This window comes from Penicillium brevicompactum (assembly GCF_028827555.1).
Source record: "Penicillium brevicompactum strain IBT 35665 chromosome Unknown utg000005l_segment0_segment0, whole genome shotgun sequence".
In the NCBI taxonomy this organism is placed as follows: domain Eukaryota; kingdom Fungi; phylum Ascomycota; class Eurotiomycetes; order Eurotiales; family Aspergillaceae; genus Penicillium; species Penicillium brevicompactum.
The window spans coordinates 4,092,479-4,112,545 of NW_026623208.1; the positions used below are offsets into that span (position 1 = coordinate 4,092,479).

The 20,067-nt window shown below is 49.9% G+C and overlaps 8 protein-coding genes across 8 annotated transcripts; 5 read left to right on the forward strand and 3 right to left on the reverse strand.

Annotated features, from left to right (window-relative positions):
* Positions 1–357: 357 nt before the first annotated feature.
* Positions 358–1,308, forward strand: N7506_007408 (SDR family oxidoreductase; the record flags this gene model as incomplete). The annotated part of the gene is made up of 1 exon (XM_056956701.1): positions 358–1,308. The coding sequence occupies one exon, from the start codon at positions 358–360 to the stop codon at positions 1,306–1,308; it is 951 nt and encodes a 316-aa protein (XP_056811035.1).
* A 296-nt stretch (positions 1,309–1,604) lies between these two features.
* On the forward strand, positions 1,605–2,456 carry N7506_007409 (uncharacterized protein; the record flags this gene model as incomplete). Its single annotated transcript, XM_056956702.1, has 1 exon — positions 1,605–2,456. One exon carries the CDS (start codon positions 1,605–1,607, stop codon positions 2,454–2,456), a length of 852 nt encoding a protein of 283 aa, XP_056811036.1.
* A 524-nt stretch (positions 2,457–2,980) lies between these two features.
* N7506_007410 (ChAPs family protein) lies at positions 2,981–5,431 on the reverse strand (the record flags this gene model as incomplete). Its single annotated transcript, XM_056956703.1, has 7 exons — positions 2,981–3,148; positions 3,203–3,577; positions 3,646–4,568; positions 4,628–4,908; positions 4,961–5,085; positions 5,156–5,285; positions 5,409–5,431. The coding sequence occupies 7 exons, from the start codon at positions 5,429–5,431 to the stop codon at positions 2,981–2,983; spliced, it is 2,025 nt and encodes a 674-aa protein (XP_056811037.1).
* Positions 5,432–5,722: 291 nt separating this feature from the next.
* On the forward strand, positions 5,723–11,835 carry hir3 (putative transcriptional corepressor of histone genes (Hir3); the record flags this gene model as incomplete). Its single annotated transcript, XM_056956704.1, has 5 exons — positions 5,723–9,969; positions 10,029–10,251; positions 10,304–10,459; positions 10,515–10,811; positions 10,867–11,835. 5 exons carry the CDS (start codon positions 5,723–5,725, stop codon positions 11,833–11,835), a joined length of 5,892 nt encoding a protein of 1,963 aa, XP_056811038.1.
* A 402-nt stretch (positions 11,836–12,237) lies between these two features.
* Positions 12,238–14,875, reverse strand: N7506_007412 (uncharacterized protein; the record flags this gene model as incomplete). Its single annotated transcript, XM_056956705.1, has 5 exons — positions 12,238–12,554; positions 12,610–12,670; positions 12,719–13,243; positions 13,290–14,471; positions 14,525–14,875. The coding sequence occupies 5 exons, from the start codon at positions 14,873–14,875 to the stop codon at positions 12,238–12,240; spliced, it is 2,436 nt and encodes an 811-aa protein (XP_056811039.1).
* A 534-nt stretch (positions 14,876–15,409) lies between these two features.
* On the reverse strand, positions 15,410–16,239 carry N7506_007413 (sugar O-acetyltransferase; the record flags this gene model as incomplete). Its single annotated transcript, XM_056956706.1, has 2 exons — positions 15,410–15,977; positions 16,067–16,239. 2 exons carry the CDS (start codon positions 16,237–16,239, stop codon positions 15,410–15,412), a joined length of 741 nt encoding a protein of 246 aa, XP_056811040.1.
* A 445-nt stretch (positions 16,240–16,684) lies between these two features.
* On the forward strand, positions 16,685–17,480 carry N7506_007414 (sugar O-acetyltransferase; the record flags this gene model as incomplete). The annotated part of the gene is made up of 3 exons (XM_056956707.1): positions 16,685–16,845; positions 16,905–17,304; positions 17,364–17,480. 3 exons carry the CDS (start codon positions 16,685–16,687, stop codon positions 17,478–17,480), a joined length of 678 nt encoding a protein of 225 aa, XP_056811041.1.
* A 1,065-nt stretch (positions 17,481–18,545) lies between these two features.
* N7506_007415 (uncharacterized protein) lies at positions 18,546–19,908 on the forward strand (the record flags this gene model as incomplete). The annotated part of the gene is made up of 3 exons (XM_056956708.1): positions 18,546–18,873; positions 18,934–18,974; positions 19,027–19,908. The coding sequence occupies 3 exons, from the start codon at positions 18,546–18,548 to the stop codon at positions 19,906–19,908; spliced, it is 1,251 nt and encodes a 416-aa protein (XP_056811042.1).
* Positions 19,909–20,067: the final 159 nt, after the last annotated feature.

Consider the following 20,067-nt stretch of genomic DNA (forward strand, 5'->3'; position numbering starts at 1 on the left):
ATGAGACGAAGTGAATTGGAGGAAAGTCCATGGTGAGAAGGCAGGTGAAATCGGCAATCACCACCGGGCTGCATTAGACCTGCAACATCCCGAGGTTTGTTTGGCCCAGTTTCTCTCTTTTCCTTTTCTTTTTACTGTCTCTTGTCTTGTCTCTCTCTGACTCTCCTTTACTATACAACATGCTTTGCGGAAATGCATTACCCCAGAATTCCCCAGTGATCCACAGCCGGCCCAAGTCCGATGCGGAGGACCCAACACCATCTCGGACTTGATGCGAATGCGGAGAGAAAGGCGTCGACAGTATAACTTATTAAGAACATAACACCCAGCATCCATCAAAAATCCTCAATCGCAGCCATGCATATCCTCATCACCGGCGCCGCCGGTTTCATCGGCCAATTGCTCGCAAAAGAGCTCCTAAACGATCCCGCCTACCGCGTCACCTTAACGGACATTAACCAACCTCCGATCCCCGCAGGCGTCCGCTACCCAAACAATGCCACCACAACCAAAGCAGATCTCCTAAACAGCGCCAAAGATGTCGTCGACGCCTCACTGGACGCCGTCTATGCCTTCCACGGCATCATGTCCTCCGGCTCCGAAGCAAACTTCGACCTAGGCATGAGCGTCAACATCGACGCCACCCGAAACCTCCTCGACGCCCTCCGACATACCTGTCCCGGCGTTCGTCTCATCTACTCCTCCAGTCAGGCAGTTTACGGCCAGCCCTTGCCGGAAGTCGTAACAGATAGCGTGATCCCGACTCCAGAGTCGTCCTACGGCGCAGAGAAAATCGTCTGCGAAACTCTCGTCAATGACTATACCCGTCGCGGGTTTGTGACGGGTTTCACTCTGCGCTTCCCTACTATCTCCGTGCGCCCCGGTGCGCCTACTGCGGCCGCCTCATCGTTCCTGTCCGGGATGATCCGCGAGCCGCTGGATGGCAAGGAATGCGTGATTCCCATTGAAGATCGGGAGTTCAAGTCGTGGCTGTGCTCGCCCAAGACTCTGGTGGAGAATTTACTGATCACGCTTCGGCTTCCGGCGGATGCGGTTCCGTTGCATATTCGACAGATCAATGTGCCCGGGATTTGCGTTTCGGTTCAGGGTATGATGGATGCGCTTGAGGCTGTTGGGGGTAAGGAGAAGTTGGCGTTGCTTACGGAAAAGGAGGACAGCTCGATTGTTCCTATTTTGCGATCATGGCCGACGCAGTTCGATAACACGCAGGCTATATCTTTGGGCTTTAAGCGGGATGAGTCTTTCGAGCAGACTGTGAGGGATTATAAGCAGGGACTGGCTTTATAACCACAGTGTATATTACATTACATTATTCCAGATAGATTGGATTTAATCCAAGATTTCAAGATTGGACGGTTGTATGCAAGTCACTGGCGTTTCCAAGGCCCCCACTCTGAACGGGTAGTGTGTTTCCTCCAGGTGGTTGCCTATCTTAGCTGCCGCTTTGAAATGAGGCTCGAAGTCAGCCTCAAGCTCAGCAGCTTCGAGATTTGCGAAGCAAAATGGAATGCGCCATTGCAGTACTTTACTATCTTTCTCTACTCCTTCTCTTTGGGTATTTTGTGGTGTATCACTTTCCACAAATGTCTTCATCCCCATCTGACTCTACCGACCCCGATCCCAACGACCAGGTTGAGGAACTAGACCCCGAGAAGTTCTACCATCACCCAGTGTGGTCACAACGCTGGCACCACCCCGAAATCACCGAAGAAACCTCTTGGGAACGAGAGCAAGAGTCATGGTTCGAGAATGTGCCTAGTCGTTCTCGCCACCGATTTTTATTCGACTGCCCATCCAATCTTCCTTGGGGCTTCATCATCTATCGAACAGTCTATACGACTGAATCCGAAGAACTATGGCCAATCGCTTTAGAAAGAATCGCTCAACGACTGAAAAGGGGGATCAGTTCTCAAGTCCGGGTCAACAGCAATGAATCCTACCTTAAACAACTGATAGAAGAATCACACAAAGATGTGATTATTTCAGACCCTAATCGTTGGAATAACGCCAGCATTCAACAAGTCCGCAGCCATTTCATCGAATATCTGCGTAAGATCAAGGCAGAGGAGCTCGTCGGGCAATCTCGTTTTGCCTCTTGTCTTGTGATTGATGAGAAATCCTTAAAATCGATCATCGCGGATGGGGGTGAAAAATATGGGTTTCTTGGGGCTATTGATCCGCAGTATAACCCTGAAGAGGGATATGACTACGCTTCTTACCGCGGATATATGAGGGTGCAAGTCAAAGCCCTAGGGGATCTCTATATGCAATTGGATTGGAACTTCATGTGTGTGCTGTGTCCGGATTATCCTGATGGTTGGATTCCTGTTTACGATGGCGGCTATGGGACTGTGCAGGATGAAGATGGGAACGAATATCCCTATGCATGGAAAACCCCTGGGGGATCAGAGGGACGGGGGCGAGGGCGTTGGTGAGAAGTTTGGAAATATTATCATCATTACTCCGTATAGGAGCAATAATAATAATGCAAATAGAAGGCACTCGGATAGCAATATGGAGTAATGGGGAGACCATGGGCCTCCGGTGCAATAGATAGTGTCAGAGAATAGCTATTTCTCGCGCCTTGGGGGCTCCGAAATGACTTGCATGGATTGTATTTCCTACGGCCATTTGACTGGCTGGGCTTGGTGCGTCTTTCCACTTTGTGGGGAATAATCGCAGACCATGTTCATTAGCTGATCCACATTGTGCGATCGAAGTGACTAGGTAGACTATCGATCGAATGCGGACATCCAAGGTCCGTACGAAGTATAGGTTTTATATAAAGTAGTTCGATTGAACATTGAGCAGGTAATTCGGAAAATAAAGGTGTTTGAGTCAAGGATGGTCATTAGCCCCCGATTTTTATCTGGATATTCAGGGAAGACATAAAAAAAGAAGCTAAGGCCTGATAAGAGTGGCCCTTGGGACAGGTTGCGAGTTCAACTGCGCCCGCTTTTTAAGTGTCGCTGCCGCTGCTGCGGAAGGTCGCACATAGTTGGCAGTACTGATGTGTTAGGTCCAGGACGGCTTGAGGCAAGTTTGTCGCTTGAACAATACTGCGAACCTTCACAGCGCCTTCGTCTTCAATGAGCTTACGAACCATGAACAAAAGTTCAGGCGAGAACTAAGGAATGGTCAGTTGATGCGTAAAGAGAGATATCAGATTGCGTGAACATACCTCGGAGTACCAGCGATATTGCCAGGCGATCAGGCGAATCAAAGCGCCGAGCATGCCTCGGGTATCGTTTCGCTGCTCGTACAGCTTCAACACCCCACGCATAGCCTTGGGCGAGAAACGAGTCGCGAGACAGCTTTGGTATGCCTCGATACTCTCGTCGAAGTGGTGGAGTCGCTGAGCGAGCTCACCAAGGATCTCCCACTCGGTAGCGGACTTCTTGTACTCCATCGCTTGCTGACGGAACTGGGCCATCTCCGTTCTCCAGATGGTGTAGATGCGCAGGTCCTCATAGAGAACCATGAAGAGATTGTCAAGCCATCTCTCGCAAAGGCGCTTGTTTTGGAATTGGGTATATGAGCTGTGCGATGGATCGGGCTGTGTTGGATAAGCAGTTAGCATGTGAGCCCCAAGATTGGAAGACCGTGCTGGCCCGTGTAACCTACGTCTTCATTTCCAGATTTTACGACCTCGGAGGCCACCGTTTGTTCTGGGCGTTCGAGAGGGCTCTGGGTATGGTTGCCTGTTACATCTCCATTGGAGCTTGCTCCGGGCCCGTTCACTGACTCAGAGTCGTTCTCGGTGTCGGGGCTATCTCCATTCGTTTCTCTCTCTGCTGACTGAGAGGGCCTAGGCACATGCTGCCGCTCGACCCGGTATTCCTCTTCCATGACGAAGACCTCGCTGCGAGCCTTCAGGAGTTGGTCCCAACCAATGGCAGCCGCGATCTTCGTCAGCAGGTTGTACGCCTTCAAGAAAGTACCCTGGTAGTTGGCGGCATGGATTTTGCGGAGAGAAGGGTGAACATAGTCGTGCGGATCTCCCTGCTTGGGCTGGCCCTCATCAATCTCGTCCAGTATACTTTCAGCGAGGATGGGGAGCATGATTCGCGATGGTTGTGGCATGCGAGGGGTATCTTTATCCTGATAAGTGAACATGGGGCAAGAGTTGAGGGTGAGGAGTGCCAGATCCCACTTCTCCATGCCGACGTAGACCTCAGCGAGTCGAGCCCATGTGCTGAACTCACTGGGGGCGGCTGTCACGGCACGCTTGGCGCATTCAAGTGCCATCTCGCCCTCACCCTTGCTCTGACAAAAGCCTGCCTGGCAGTCTAAAAGAGCATAGTCCATGGGCACATCTTGTAACGCATCGTACATTAAGCGCACAGCCTGTACTTCTTCATCTGCCATCATTTGTACGCGCGCCAGGAGCGAGGAGACCTCGACGTCCCGGGAGCGGAGTTTCTCAAACAGATTGATTCCAGATGTGTAACGGCCGGTAGTGTGGATATATTTCAGGATTCCGGATGTCAGGTGGTTGCTGACGGTGTTGGGGACTTGTGTTTCGGGGTCGGAGCTGAGTTGGCGTCCTGGGACATCATTAGCCTATAGGGCCCAAAATGACACCATCGGATAATAGAGATCATACCTAGGAAGAACAGCTTTTCGGCGGCGTCCAAGAACTTATGCTCCATCTCCGTGTTAGTGACCGGGTTGAACCGTCGAACTCCGACAATCTTCTTGACGGCATCGCCGGTGCCATCGTCGGCATAGTGATAAGCCCTCAGAACAGAACAAAGGAAAGTCTCGAGCCAGAGAGCGTCAGTGGCAACACGCTTGTCGCCCCGCTCGTCAATGCAGTAACTCTCTAAACTTCCGGGGATCTTGACTTCGACGCGCATATCGAGGTGGGAGAACGCATTGTAGCAACTGGAGAGAGATCAGCACACGGCTTCAAGGATATCCCGATTGGCGCACTAACCAGTAGATTCCCGATACCACTTTATGCGTCTTGTCGAGGGGAGAGAATGTGAGGGTGTTGACGTAGGCAGCCAAGCTGGCGGATGATGAGGCGTCAATTCCGGTGACATGGTGGTAAACGCCGGTCTATGGTACAGGGAGTCGAGTCAGCCTTGCGCACAGCATCAATTGAGTCATTTTCATTGGAAGGGCGTACCTGGCGAGTCGAATTGGCCTTGGGTTGTTTAACCAAATAAACGAGATCCGGGGGGCCTAGTTCTCGCAAGCTCTGCAAAGATTCTGTGCGCGCATCGACAGCAACATAGATCTCATCCTCCTCATGGATCCTAGATAGTGCGCTCAATGTCAGTAACTCATTCTGCCATCCCCACAGCTGCAGCCCTGAGCGATCTCAAGCAATGATCATGCGTACGCAAGCCGAGGAACACGTAAACGGGACAGGAACATACTCAGGAACAGCGGGCGCAACCATGGCGCCTGCACAAGCGCGAAAGAATCAAAGATAGTATGGAAAAAGCGAATTCGCAAAAATCCAGTAAAGGTCAGGGGGGCGATGAGGGGGAAGGTGAGGATTGGTCTTAGAACCATCGGTACACAATGATTCAGGCACCAAGGCATAAACGGCGCTTAGACCCCGGAACATTGAAATTGGGTTAGTTCGACGCGTGATAACGTGTCCCGCGATAACCAATTTACCCTGTCCCTGTGAAATGCTGCTTGTTTAATTAGACCCTATATTCAAGGGACCTGGAGCTCACTCACAATGGCGAGCTGGGTCGCATTGAATGTTGAGCCCGATGATGCCATCGAAGAGGAGGTCGACGACACCAAGGAGCTACAAATCGAGGAGGCCTTGAAGCTCTATCACAGCGCCCTGAAGCTACATTCGCAAGGCCCAAGCTTTTATTCGCAAGCTGCCGAGGCATACGATACCCTACTCGATTCCGAGATCTTCAAATACCCAGAATCCCTCTCTGATTTCAAGAGGGGAGTGTTCGACGATGCGCAAACCGACGAGACACCCGGAGAAGCCTCCGCAGAGTCGCTTACCGAATACAATGTGAACGATTCTGCATCCAGTCTATTTCAAACGCTTTATCTATCCTATAAAAACCACGGCAAATTCGTTCTCGACTCCGTGCAAGACTCCATACGAACAGCTCCTCGAACCCCCGAAACTGAACAAGCAACACAAGAGAAGTTGACGGAAGCCTCCAGAAAGGCCTTGGTATCGTTTGGAGATGCGTTGGAAAGAGATGACTCGGATCTCAATCTCTGGAGACAAAGCGCAAGGCTGAGCAGTGCCCTGCACAGCTATCGTCTATCTCGGTATTGCTTGGAGAGTGTGCTAGCAGACGATGATAATCGACTGGAGCTCAGGCCTGAACAATTGGGTTTGGAGGAAATTTTCGCGGAGCAACGCCTGCGAACTACTCTTGAGTCACTGTTTGACAAATTGTCGGCTTCGCAGATTCCCGACAAGCGGCCAAAAAAGGCCCTTTTGAAGTACCTGAAACAGCACGAAGATCCCTATCCAAATCTGCCAACATTGCCATCCAATTTACATGAAGTAGATTCGTCCAAAGGGCCTCTTGCTATAAAGGCTACTCGCAGAGAAATCACACCCGCCGAACCGACATGGGAGTCAGTTGGAAAGGAACTTCTGCGGACTCTCGATGATGAAGAGAATTCAACCCTCGCCGATGTACCCACTCAATCGATTGTCATTGTTTTGCCGACCAGAAGCTCCCCGGAACCGGAAAGCCCTGATCACATCATGGAGAACACGGAAATGGCAATGGAAACCGAAGGACCAGGGGACAAGCAAGCTTCGGATGAGCACAATGACACGGTCCCGGTGCCAACGGCTGAGGATGACACAAAGCTAGAACAGGCCACATCTGAGCTCGGTGAAGAGCACGACCAGAGTGCTGAAAAACAGTTGATGGAATCACTCGAGCGCCAATCCACACAGCCTGGAGATCAACAGCCCGAGCACGATGAAGCCAACGCAGAAGATGCTGAACCGAGTTCCGCAATTGACGCGCGGAAAAGATCGTCCGCCTCGGCTGCGAATGACGAGCCAGAAGGGGGACGCATGAAAAGCAGACGAACGCGGGCTCGCGAATCGAATGCTGATTCTTTGGCTCCGCTTGAAGAGGTCACGTTCGACCAAGAAAGATACTATGCAGACCGCCTCGAGGTTTTCATCAATGCCGATGATTGGATGTTCACCACGGTTGATTCCTTGTTCTCCAAGGTTGGCGTTGAAGCACTCGGAAGTATCGAAAAACTCCGGGAAAAATGCCCAACAAGCATTGAGTCTGCCGACGTGATTGAAGAGCCCGAAACACGGTTGTTCCATGACTTGCGTGGTCTCATCAAAACCTGGGATGATCAGAAGTCTCGCCTGATGCAAAAAAAAGATGACACTTCACCCTTGAAAGATATCCGTGGCACAAGTAAATCTGGTCTAGCCGTTTTTCTGGAGCACTCCAGGAAAGGTACTCGGAAACCCATTCTCGAGGAGGAACTTCCTTCGGGGGAAGAGTTGCATGAGTTCTTCCATGCCATCAATTCCGACTGGCTGCATTCCCATGACACCGTATTAGAATGGCTCAAATGTCTTCTGATGCCCAATTTTGGTCAAGAGTCGTCAAATTGGTCCGCCGCGAAATCAACCTATACCGCCTTCTTATGGCCGGTGGACCTAAAGAAGACACTCTTGCAGTTGCTAGTTCGCGAAGACGAATACATTCACCGAGCCTGTTTTGAGCTGATCGCCAATCTTGAGCGTCGAGTCTTGGGCTCTGGAGATCAGACTCCTTTCGAATACCAGCCTCAAGACTTTTACGAACTAGAAATGATCCAAACTATTTACGAGCTTCATTTGGACATATTTTCTTCGGTCGAGGATCTCGGCAGTGAGGCCGTCGAAGAAACCAGAATTGCGCAGCGAGATCGTTTGGCCCGCTGGGGTATGCTGGCCAGGACATCTATTGATCATTTTGTGGAAAACGGTCCATCCGGTCAATGCCAACAAAACCTCACCCTTCGTCACCTCTGGACTTCCGCGTTCCACATAAATCTTGCTGGGGACGCGCAGCGAGAACACATATTGTTGTGTCTTCAAGATTTGAAACTGATTCTCCAGTCCCTCGGCAATCCGAATTTCAGCCTGGTCAACAACTCTATCATGTCAGAACTCTCTGCGGCCGTCATAGACCAAGAAGTCTTGAAGCTCAAGTGCATGGACTTCTTTGCCAAGGTCTTCAATTCTGATTCTGAGGACCCTGTCAGTCTCATCGAAGCCATCGAGCCTATCCTCGAGCCTTCGTCTGTAGAATATGCCGACAAGCCAGCAGAAAATGACATGAATCATCCGACTTCTCATTCAAACGAGATGGCTGCATTCCTTGACAGAGGCGATGCTACATTGCGATTGTTTCTTTGGCGCAGACTCCAGGAGGCGTACCAAGCGATTGACTACCCTCCCAAAGTTGTTTCCTGTCACTTGCGGAGCATCGAAGTCGTTATGACGGAGCTTGAGGCATCTAAGCACAATGAAGAAACAAATCAAAACCGCCAAGTCGCTCTGTTAGGATGGATCAAAACTCTCGATGGAATCATGGCTAAAGCGATACAATTGATCTTGGATGAATCAGACAAAGCATTTGAGTGCTTTGACATGGAACACCTTCAGTCGTCCATGTCTGCTGTGGCTCGTCTCACCCGGCTTCTACACAGTTTCATTCTATATGAAGACTCTGTGCGCGTGGGTCAAGTTTCCGGTCGTGAATTCCGCGGAGCATTGGCGAAATCGCTTGAAAACTTCAAGGATAGAATGCGAGAGCTTTATGTACGATGTTGGATCTTGCAGTACACCATGTTTTTGGAAGCGATTTTCCAGAACAAGGATTTGTTCAGTGATGCATTAGAAGACCGGATTCATTTCCTACGGTGCATCCACAACGCCTTGGGTGTGCGGTCTATGTGCAGGCATTCCCAGAAGAAGTTCCTCAAGCTCCTGAAAGCAGAGCTTTTCGGGCTTGAAACCAAGGGAGACTACGAATTTGACGTCAGTCAATTGCTCCTGGATCTTCACGGCATCAAATTCTCGCCGTTTGATGGGACCGTCGATCACGGGTGTTCCCCTGAGAAGCTCGATCGTCCCACGGCGATTATGATGATCGACTTTGTTCTTCAGCAAGCCAACAAGATGAACATGAAAGATCTTTCGAAGTCTGAATTGAAGACTACAATTGAGAAGATGCAGCAAGCCATTGGTCCCGCCAAGGCGAACTCTTCCGCGCCACAACTTACCTTCAACCGTCGTATCATCAACGCGTATCTCAAAACTGCCCTCAACCCTACCAATCTTCTCCGTGCCGTGCAGGGCATCACAGAGCTCTCGACAACAATTGTTCCTACCGAGAATGCCAAGATTGCTGCGAAGGGCTGGTTTTTCCTTCTCGGCCATGCCGCACTCACCAAGTTCCGATCACAAAAGCGCATCACTCCTGGATCAACGTCCGAACTCGAGGATGCCGTAACCTACTTCAGACAAGACCTAGACCACGGTACTGAAAGATGGGAATCATGGTATCGCCTGGCCCAGACCTACGACTCAAAGCTGGATGAGGAAATCACATGGGCCGCTGACAAGATCAACAATAACCAAGCTGACCTGGGCACGCTGCAACGGAACGCTATCCATTGCTATACAATGGCCATATCTACAGCTATCAGAACTGCTGACCCAACTGCCGAGACTAGGGACCTCATGTCAGATCTTTACTCTGACTTTGGTCAGCGTATATACGCGTCCTCTCGCGAACCACTTTCTATGGGAGCCTTTAGTGTGGCCGAGTTCCCTCGCCACTTCAGCAGCGAGGAGAGCCAACAGATGTACAAGGGAATGCCATTTAAAGAAATGTCGCCGTATTCGGCCTGGAACTTTGCAAGCAACCTGTTGAAGCGGGCCACCGGTGATAAATCCAAGCGTTGGATGTAAGTAACCAGGGAGGATTCTTGTGCAGCAAGTTCGAACACATGCTAACTATGAGTAGGACACATTATACACGCGGCAAATGTCTCTGGAAGATGTTCTGCAGTGATGACTCTTTGCGGACATCGTCTAAGAAGATCGAGATACAAGAGGTGCTGGGTGCCCTGCTCGATGCTGTCAATGCACTCCCGCAGCGGAGGGACTCTAGGTCCGATCCAATCTTCGAGCCTCACTTCAAGCTGTTCTCTGTTGTTCACAAGGCAGTCCTTCGAGGGCACATGACGGTCAGTACTATCCTGATACATTTCTCAGGAGTATTACTGACAGCTTTGGCAGCCTACCGAGGGAAGCAAAACCCTTCAGGCGGTTCCATGGGCCCGCAAAGTCGACGCCCCTGAGAATCTAGAAGGCTGGAACCCGTATATACTTGAAGTACTTAAGAAGTTCAAGAGCGCTGACAAGTCTAACTGGCATCATCGCATGAGTTCGAAGGTAGGCATCAAATCTTCAGTTTCAACGATGGTCCATCATGCTGACGTTGCTCCAGGCTGCACACATCCTTTACAACGAACAGAAAAACGCCACTTCTGCTCTTGCTGCCAAACAAGAGCTTTCTCAAATCTTCACCAAGACCCTTACCATTCAGGTTTGGCGACCAGAATTCGAGCGACCGGGTCGCCATTTCGTCTATACAACGCGTTACGTTTATTTCTTTGTCAGCTTGCTTGATCAACTCGATGACCGCACAAGCTTAGATCAATTGTTGCGTCGTGTCAGAAAGAAGCAAGGCGATTTCTTCCGCCACACCAAGCTTTGGGAGGACTGTTGCTTGACTTACGCCAAGGTTGGAATCAGCCCTTCCATTCATCAAAAAGACCCAGCTAACAAAAAAACTACAGTTGATTCGTCGCGCAGCCAAAATTAATGAAGGTCACGAAGAAGGCATCTTCAAGCCCATCGGCTGGGAAGAGTTCTCGACCAAGACCGCACGCCTTGAAAGCCTTCCCCAACTGGACTCAGAAAGCCAGCCCGTGCTGGAACTGCTCCGAGAGGCCCTGGAACTGAAGAAACTCAACAACAACTTTATGAAAATTACCATGTTCGAAGATCTGATCGCCGATCTCTATGCCCGAGTCTACGAAATCAACATCTCCCACCTCGTCGAGCAAGTCACCGACGAAAATAAAGAAAAGATGAGAGTCGACCACCTTCTCATGGGAGGAGATGGTCAACAAGACCCCTCAACCCCGGCAACAGCCGTACCCGCCTCTGATACGCCCGCTCCGCGAGGCCGAACTAAGGGCATTGCCCGGCGCGACATCCAGAAACGCGCCGACACGATCGTCAACACGAAGCTGGCTCCTCGTGTCCAAGCGAGCAAAACGGCCACAGCCGAGACAGAACAGGCTGCGGCTTCGCAAGGTGTCGGATCAACGACCTCGGGACCGAGTACTGCGCGGCGCGAGTCTCTCAAGCCCGTAGTTCCTAATGGGGATGCTACCGCTGATCAAAGAGAGGAGCGTGATGGTGACGATACCGAAAGTGATATTGAAGAGAGCAAACTCGAAGAGGGGACGTCGGCTCTTTTCCCACCTGTTACTGATGCAGAGGAGGGAGCGAGTGGTGACGAAGGCGTAGAGAATGGCAATGAGGGTGATGGTGAAGATGGTGCTGACAATGAAGGCGATGGAGAAGAGGAAGAGGGGGACGAAGACGAGATGCAAGATGAGGAAACCAGGTTGGAAGATGATGAGGACAAGGATGGCAGTGCTGATGAGTTTGGCAATGATACTGAAACTGAGCCTGTCAATGGCAACTCAGAGAGTCTCGAGCAGGATGCAATGGAAATTACGCCTGCCGATGCCTAATGGATTTTCTATGCATTTCGGGGTTTGGGTGGTTCTCTCTTTTGTTTTATCATTATCTGGAGTGCTTGGTTGGTGGGAGTTTTCTTTCAAAGAGGCAGGACAATGCATACTCCTCCATGGCGTTGAGAATGGTTGTTATGGTTTGCTTACAAGCTAGCATGTATAATATTTGCAGATGCCAAAAAAATCATTATTCAAAAATAATCCTGCAAGCCTTAATAAGCCTAACAATTCTGAAATAAAGGTAGAACAAGCCAAACGCCAGGGGATATCGTTCCGGACTAAATCAACAAATGAACTCAGGTATTAAAAAATTTGGTATCACAACCTTGGAAACAAGAAAAGAAGAATGCATCGTGATGGTCGTAATGGCGCAACGTAGAGAATTCCAGATGAGGAATTCTAAATGGCATCCTCTGGAGCGAGGTCCCATTTGCGGGTTCCTATTTTCCTTGTCTTCTTCATAGGCGACGCGTTCGGGGGCGGCGGAGCAAACATGGTGTCGGCGAGCTTCAATTGATCCATGCGCTGTAAAGCGTTCTCGATATCGCTTTCGCGACTGAGATTAGACCGCGCAGGCGCGGCGTTCTTGGTCCTTGGTTTTCTTGTAGGAGATTGGCTGAGCATCTCGCGCTCAAGAGCAACTAGTTTGCGGCGCAACTCATCGTTCTCTTGCTCAAGTTCCTCCACGCGCTCATTTGAGCCAGAGTCTTCGAAGACTGTATAGTAGATTAGTTTGGTATTCTTTAATCCTGGTGGTGTTCACAAGCTTACTCTGGAATCCACGGGACACGAGCTCGACCTTCTTGTCGATGTGCTCGTCATTGCGACCGATCTGGATATAGTTAGCTTTGTACCCAGCTATAAATTGATAATTACTCACCTGCTCGTCCCATGCGGTTTGCCACCGCTTCCTTTCTTCTTCCATTTTCTCATCCATCTCTGCCCAGCATTCTTCGCGCACATCTTGCTCAACCATGAGGCACCTGTCTTCGGCGGCTTGAAGTCTCAATTCAACCTCAGAACGGGCGATTTCTTCTTCCGCAAGCTTGACAGCAAGGGCGTGGCAATCGCGAGTCAGGCGATTGATCTCAGCGGCAGCTCTCTCAAGTTCTTCCGTTGATTCAACGTGGTGTGAAGAGCGGCCACTGACCGACCGGTGGCTGCTCGACGCTGTAGACATGATGGACCCGCACACCGAAGGTGCTCGAGCAACGGTCACCTCACGAGCCAAAGCAGAATAACGCAAGATTTGGGAGGTGGCATTGAAATCTCCCAGTGGATCGGCTGTCACGATCATGATGGCCTTCTGCGGATACTGTCCTCGCGACATCTGGGAAGATGACGGGAAAGAATTTGAGAACAAAAGTTCAGTCAATTTGCATTGGCGGTATGGAACAAGCGCAGTCTTCATAGGTCAGCAGCTGTTTGGGTATATAGATTAGGTTTCATACCTTCATTCCATCTTGAATATTGCTTTGCATTTGCAAACATTGTCCGAGATACATCAAACTCTCATTGATCTTACCAGCCTCGGCCAGGGTAGCACCAGCTGCCTTCGCAGTTCTGGCACGCTCGGATCCTGCAAGATCGACCACGGTGAGAGCATTCCCAACCCAGCTGTGTTCACCGGTGCGCTTCGAGTATGTCCGCTTCTTGACTTCAATAGAGAAGAATCCATGGCTTCGAGAGCTGACGCTATTCATTCCAGTGCCAGTAACCTTGCGCTCAGTGAGACCGACATCCAAAATGGCCAAGGCCTCTTCATAACTGCCGCAGGCAATTTTGCGCAGACCTGCAACCAATTTCCGGTCTGGGGAACCCTCGGTCGGCTTGAATAGCAACGGGCGTCGTCGGTCTTTCTGGTTGTTTCCACGGGACATAGTGTTTCCTTGACCAGTAACGATCGCGGGGGACAAAAGGTCAAAAATGCGGTCGTTGTATACCTCGTACATCGATACTAACACGACGTAATCAGACTTGGCATCCATTTCGACTGTCAAGTGGCTCATATCCGGGAGTCGAGGGAGGGCATCTGGCCTTTCACGAGGGTGCCGGCGGGGGAAGTTCAGTGCTGGAGTGGGTTCCTTAAAGACAAAAAGTCGAGATTTAGCGGGCTGGGACTCAAAGATATTGGAGTGGGTGTAGGGGAGGGGGTTAGCGAATCCCGAAGTACTCCATCCAGAATTTGCAGTCGATATCTGGTATATGCCAGCTCGATCTGCACCTTTGGGACTGGCAATACCAGTAATCGCGACCTTATGGGGAGTTCCAGGTTGGGATTTCGGTCTCGGGAGAGACGATATAGGTTTATGGTTTCGCAGTGTTGGCGATCCAAGAGGGGAATTGAGAGTAGGGGTTGTTCGTACCATTAGGGGAGTATTCGCACGGCCGGGACTCATGGGTGTCTGCGCTCTAGAAGAACGTCCGGTTGGCTCGCCATACACAGCTTCCAGGAATGTCTGCGCGGAAAACAATTGAGCTTCAGACGCATCTGCCGTGGCCAGTGAGGCCATCATGACGGGAGTGATGCTGCCGTCGTCGGTCTTGATTGTCGGTTCCAATGAGCGGAATATAACGTCGAGTGCCATCTGGGTCATTCCCCGCTGTGTCTTGGATCCTAAAATAGTATGGCTCTGAGACGCATGGTTAGTTTCAGCCTCGGGACTCGGCGATAGGCTGTTCAAACCTTTCCACTGCCCGATACTCCAAGAGTCGCAACCAAGCCATCTCGGTTTTCTTTGAGAACTCCCCGAATAATGGGTTCCATTCCGGTATCGTGGAAAACATCCAATTGGGATGCCGACTCCTCAAAAACCTTGGTAAAACCAAAGCGCTCCACGGCGCGCTTCCTCGTGTCATTTGGGGGTTGAAGCGTGATGTGTGTCGATCCCGGCGCAACAATTTCTGTTTCTTCCAACAGGGCCTCAGGAGGCTCCACGGTAAGGAAACGGCCGGATTCATCGGTTTTCTGGGTCATCGGCGGGCGCAAGCGCAGGAAAACCTGAAAAAGCGAGGTCTGGGGTTGTTTGGGCGGCATTTTGGGCGCTTGTCTCGCGGGTCGACAACACGATGACGGGCGTTGAGGCTGTAATGATCCAAAACAGTGCTACTGCGTTGTACCTGCAGAGCCCAGATCGATCGTCAACATTGCACTTTACCGCTTTGGGGTTGCCCTGACAACTCCATCACGTGTAGAGGCTCTGCGCGGCGCCTAACCCAAAGTGGTAATTCTACAATGACACTGCACAACATTTATTCTGCATACAATGAGTACTTCGAATAGTGGTCCTGCATCTATGGATTCTACTGTCATCGTTGTCTGTCACTGGATGGCCACGTCTAGGCTTTGATGCTGTGTGCGATACCGCTACCTACATATGTCTTCGTGGCTTTTGAGGAAAATATATAGCCACTTACTGGTCGCCGATGGAGGCGAAACTCTTTCCCCTTTCAATGCACGAAATCAGATTTTGCCCAAACTCACACAGGCTCAACTCTATAAAATCAACTTCCAAGTCTACAAACTCCGATTTGAAACCTCCAAGTTTCGACTGTCAGATTGCATGTCAACTCAAGGCTTCGACTTGCCAGAACGCTCGATCTTGCGAAGAATCCTGGCTGGGCTTCCTGCAACTACATGGCAGTCTGGGACATTCTGATCACAGTCAGAACTCGTGTCAGTCTTTGAGTTACCAAGCCATGCTGCGAGAATAGCCAAATTCAGTGGAGAGGATCTCGGTACCTTTGTAACCACGCTTCCTGCGCCAACGGTGCAACCATCACCAATCGTCACTCCAGGCAAGATGGTGACATTTCCTGCAATCCAGCAATCCTCGCCAACTGTAATAGGAAGGCCTAGCTCCGGTCCATTGGTCCCATCGCGAAGATCGGGGTCTAGTGGGTGGGTGCCACTGAAGAAACACACATTCGGGCCAATAAGAGTGCGCGCACCAATAGATACAAGACATGTATCGAGGAAGGTACAGTTGAAGTTGATAAAGACATTGCTTCCGACTTTAATATTTGTACCATAATCAATATTGATGGGTCGTTCAATCCATGGATATTCGTGAAGAATTGCATCTTCCTCTTCATCCGTCACACCTGGAGATGGCAGAGGCCGGGAATCGTTCGTGATACTTCGGATTATTGTCAGTAACTGGTATCAACCACAGAGCATTTATGATCCAGCAGAACACTGTCGTCTAGACAGGGTCTCATGACTGACTTTTTCCAGTAAGTAGCCAATTCACGCCGGGAGAGCTCCCCTGCGCGGTTGAGCTCACCAACAAGGCGCCCGCATCTCTTACGTGCAGCGACCAGCTGTGGAGAAAAGGCGTGGTAGAGCTCACCTCTTTCCATGCGAGCCAGATTCTCCTTCTCGTCGATATTGGTTAACATTGTGAAGTTGTCGTTTTTGAATGGTTGGAGAAAAAGGTTTGAAGTGAGAGCAAATATGAAGTTGTTGATTTTGTGTGGATATTGGTTCTACAGACCGTTGGGAGAGTCATCCTTACGATTTAATTAATTAGCATACTTCGTTCTCAAACGAGGGAATGCAGTGGAGACTGGTAAACGTGTTTAACCACTTTAAGAAAATAGTAGCCGCGGTGTGGACCAAAGGATCCAATCATATCCTCGCGCGAGAATCTGCACTTCATACTCCGTGATTCTCGCTGCATTAGCTTGACTTCCATGGCTGTTCTTGTTGTGCGAAGTGACGTGAATTTCAAACCATGTCTTTGGGCGACCCAAACCCATATAAACACTCATCCAGCTCGCCCAATCCAACCAGTCACTTACATATACATTTCCATCAGTTTGAAACCTCCCTCAAAGAGTAAATATGACGTCATCGCCTGAATGGGCCAAAATGGTTCGTGGTGAGTGGTATCACGCCGGCGATGAGATCTTGCAAGAGAATAGAGAGCGTTGCAAGAGGGCTTGTGATGAGTTCAATGCGGCAAAGTATGCCTCTCGACGCGAAAAAGTCAGGCTTTGGAGAGGGTAAGTAGCACCGCCGATCAACACGAGTCGGATTGGGAGGCTGACTGTTAGAAAATTAGCATTGTTGGCGACACCCGGCCATTGCCCGAGGAAATTGCGAGTGTAAAAGAGGACGAGGCTCTCTTTGAAGATACAGATCCATTTGTTGACGGCCCAATCTCAATCGATCACGGACTCAACTTCAAAGTGGGAAAAGGAAGCTTTCTCAATTTCAACCTTCTCGTTCTCGATACATGCCTTATTACAATAGGCGAGAATGTCCTGTTTGGGCCTAATGTTGGGCTATTTGGCGCCGTTCATCCCATGGACCCGGCGGAGCGCCGTGGGCTCAAGGGACCGGAAGCAGGGAAGGAAATACACATTGAGGATGATGTTTGGATTGGAGCTGGTGCCTCTGTCTTGGGTGGAGTGCGGGTGGGACGAGGCAGCACAGTTGGCGCCTGCTCCGTCGTCACCAAAGTAAGTGCCGATTCCTCGACTCAATTCACGCGAATGCTTTGCTTACTTTCTCGTTGTAGGACGTTCCTCCTTTCCATTTCGTGGCTGGGAACCCTGCTAGAATTATCAGAAAAATCCAATCTACAATGGACACGGACATTAATGATAATTCGACCAACACGGGAGAGGGTATCTGAATTGAATGATGTTATTCCCTGGGGGCATCGGTACTTTCAGAACCTTGGAATATTTTGCCTGCTAGGTCTCGTTTGATGCTGAGTACATATCACTGTTGGTCGATGGTCCTTCGATCTTTTGCTCAATACTTCTCCTTGCTCGGTATATCCCCAATCCCTAATTCTCTGTTCACGGCTTATCCAAGACTTTCTTTACTCGACCAATCATAACTACTCGATGATTAGTTGGAAGTACAGTTAAAAAAGACAGTCAAAAGGACAGTCAAAAAGACAGTAAAAAGGATAGCAAAAAAGACAGAATACCTAGGTATAAGCAGCCTTGGAATAACGTCTAGTAGATATTGATCAATTCTGATGTCCAGGTGTTTATAGAAAGGATAGTGATAAGTCAGCGCAAATTGAGCTAATAAACAACTGCTCCGTTTTATAGCCAACTTTTGATGTCTCTTTGGCCGCGCATGAGCGCGGCACTCAGGCTTATCATTATCATTTTTCACATTCGCTCCAACCTCGTTTAGAACACTCTGAACCATCATTCATTGAAAAGCTCGTTCCTTCGAACCTAGAGTAGGGATTGCCCAAGCTGTAAGGCCCGACGAGGAGCTTGAATAGGCGGATTAGCTCTAGAATGCCTGCTAGGCAAGTATATCAAAAGACTAAGATTGGCAGCCGCTCCAAGTCGCCCTGCCAAGATGGGTCAACATTTCTCCGCTCCTCGATTATTCAACCAATCATGCCACGTGGTGTCCCCCGCATACCTTTTCCAAATCAGGCACAACGCTGTCGTCTTTTAAGTTGCCCAATTGCAGCTTGAAGATGACAGAGGATACTTCAGATACCAATTCCAAGACAAAAAATGTGAAGCCATCACAAAGAACTCGGACTGGATGCTTAACATGCCGGCACCGCAAAAAGAAATGCGACGAGAGTCATCCCTCATGTGCAGGCTGTCGACGCAACACGCTCGACTGCCAATGGGAATCGAGTGTCTCACTGTCAAAACCAAGAAGTCGTCGCCGACAATCTCAACTCTCTCAACAGACACTACCTGAGCAAGCCCAGCGAATGGTCAGTGTCTTCTCTGTCCTCACACCGGACATCACATCCCGCTTGCTCGGTCACTTCATGGACGAAAGTCCAAGGTGGATGTCAACCAGACAGGGGCCAAAAAGAGCCGAATATCTCGAATATCTTCACCCTGCTATATCCGCAAGTCCTCTAGTATTAAATTGCATTCTCACGATAGCCTCGGCGGACTTGCTCAAGTATCGCCGCGGCGACTCGGAACTGCGGCACGTGGCTCTAGAGTACTACGGCAAAGCGATATCCAGCCTTCGAAACGAGATTACCAACGAGATGAGCGTGGCATCTTCAATCGACACACCTCTTACTGGTGCGAAGCTATAACATGCCTTTCTTCGATCTTAAGAGCTAACATGCACTGCATTTGTAGATTATAACTTGCTCGCTGTGCTCTTATTATGTCTACACGAGGTATCTAGAATTGGCTTCCTGGTGATATAAAATCCGTGACTAACCTTGCTAGACCCAGAATTTCACCGAAAGTGAGAGGATACTGCCACATTTAAACGCCGCTGTGCTTCTTTTGCAGAATCGCATCTGCCGCGGTAGTCTGCACTTGGACCTGCGTGGCTACCTATATGAAGTATTTTGCTATTTCTTCTCTCTGACTGCCTTCTCGCTTGGCCATAAATTATCTCTCATCCGGGCATACGCTATATTCGATTCCCCGTCCTTCATTGGAAACATCCACCACGGTCATATCATGGGATCTTGTCAGCGCCTATTTACCACGATATTCCGCTTCTCCACATTGACTCAAGCTCTGGCTTCAGATGACCTCCAATCGCAATCAGCAGCCAGGTTCGAACTCTTGCAGATGGACGAGGAACTACAAACTTGCCAGGTCGAACCTGCTGCCGAGCAAGCACCAGGTTTTGAACATGACGATAGTACCATTACGTATGAGCTTTACCGCTTGGCTTGTCGTATCCATGTCAAAGTTCTTATTTCCTCTGGTACACCCAATCAAGATGGGGCTGTGCAATCTCTAGTGGAAGCTTTTGTGGCCCACTTGCAAACCCTTCCGCCGAACTCGCCTTCACACAGCATTTTAAGCTGGCCACTTGTAATAGCAGGGGTCTCTGCAACTGAGAGCAGACACCAGCGTGCTATAGTCAATAAATTGGCGCACATTTACGAGGGCTTACAGGCTGAGATCTTTTCAAAAAGTGCGGCATTCCTGCGGGCAAAATGGAAGAAAGACAGAGATTCAAAGCTTGTTCACTCTGATATTCCCCCCAGTGCTCAGCTGAAAGTGTCTGGAGGACCTGGCATAACTGTCCTGTCATTCTCGCTTGACCGTAACTGGTCAACTATACGAAGGGGCGTGCTTAATGTGTCCTAATGGCTGTTACTGCCAACGTGGAGAACCATCTCATTGATCCGCTTTATAACTCAGCGCTATGATCCATTTTGACAAGGGTCATAGTGGGTGCAATGCCAACTCCACCGTTTGAATAATTCAGAACCTCTCTCATCAATTCGACAGAGAACATGGGTCGAT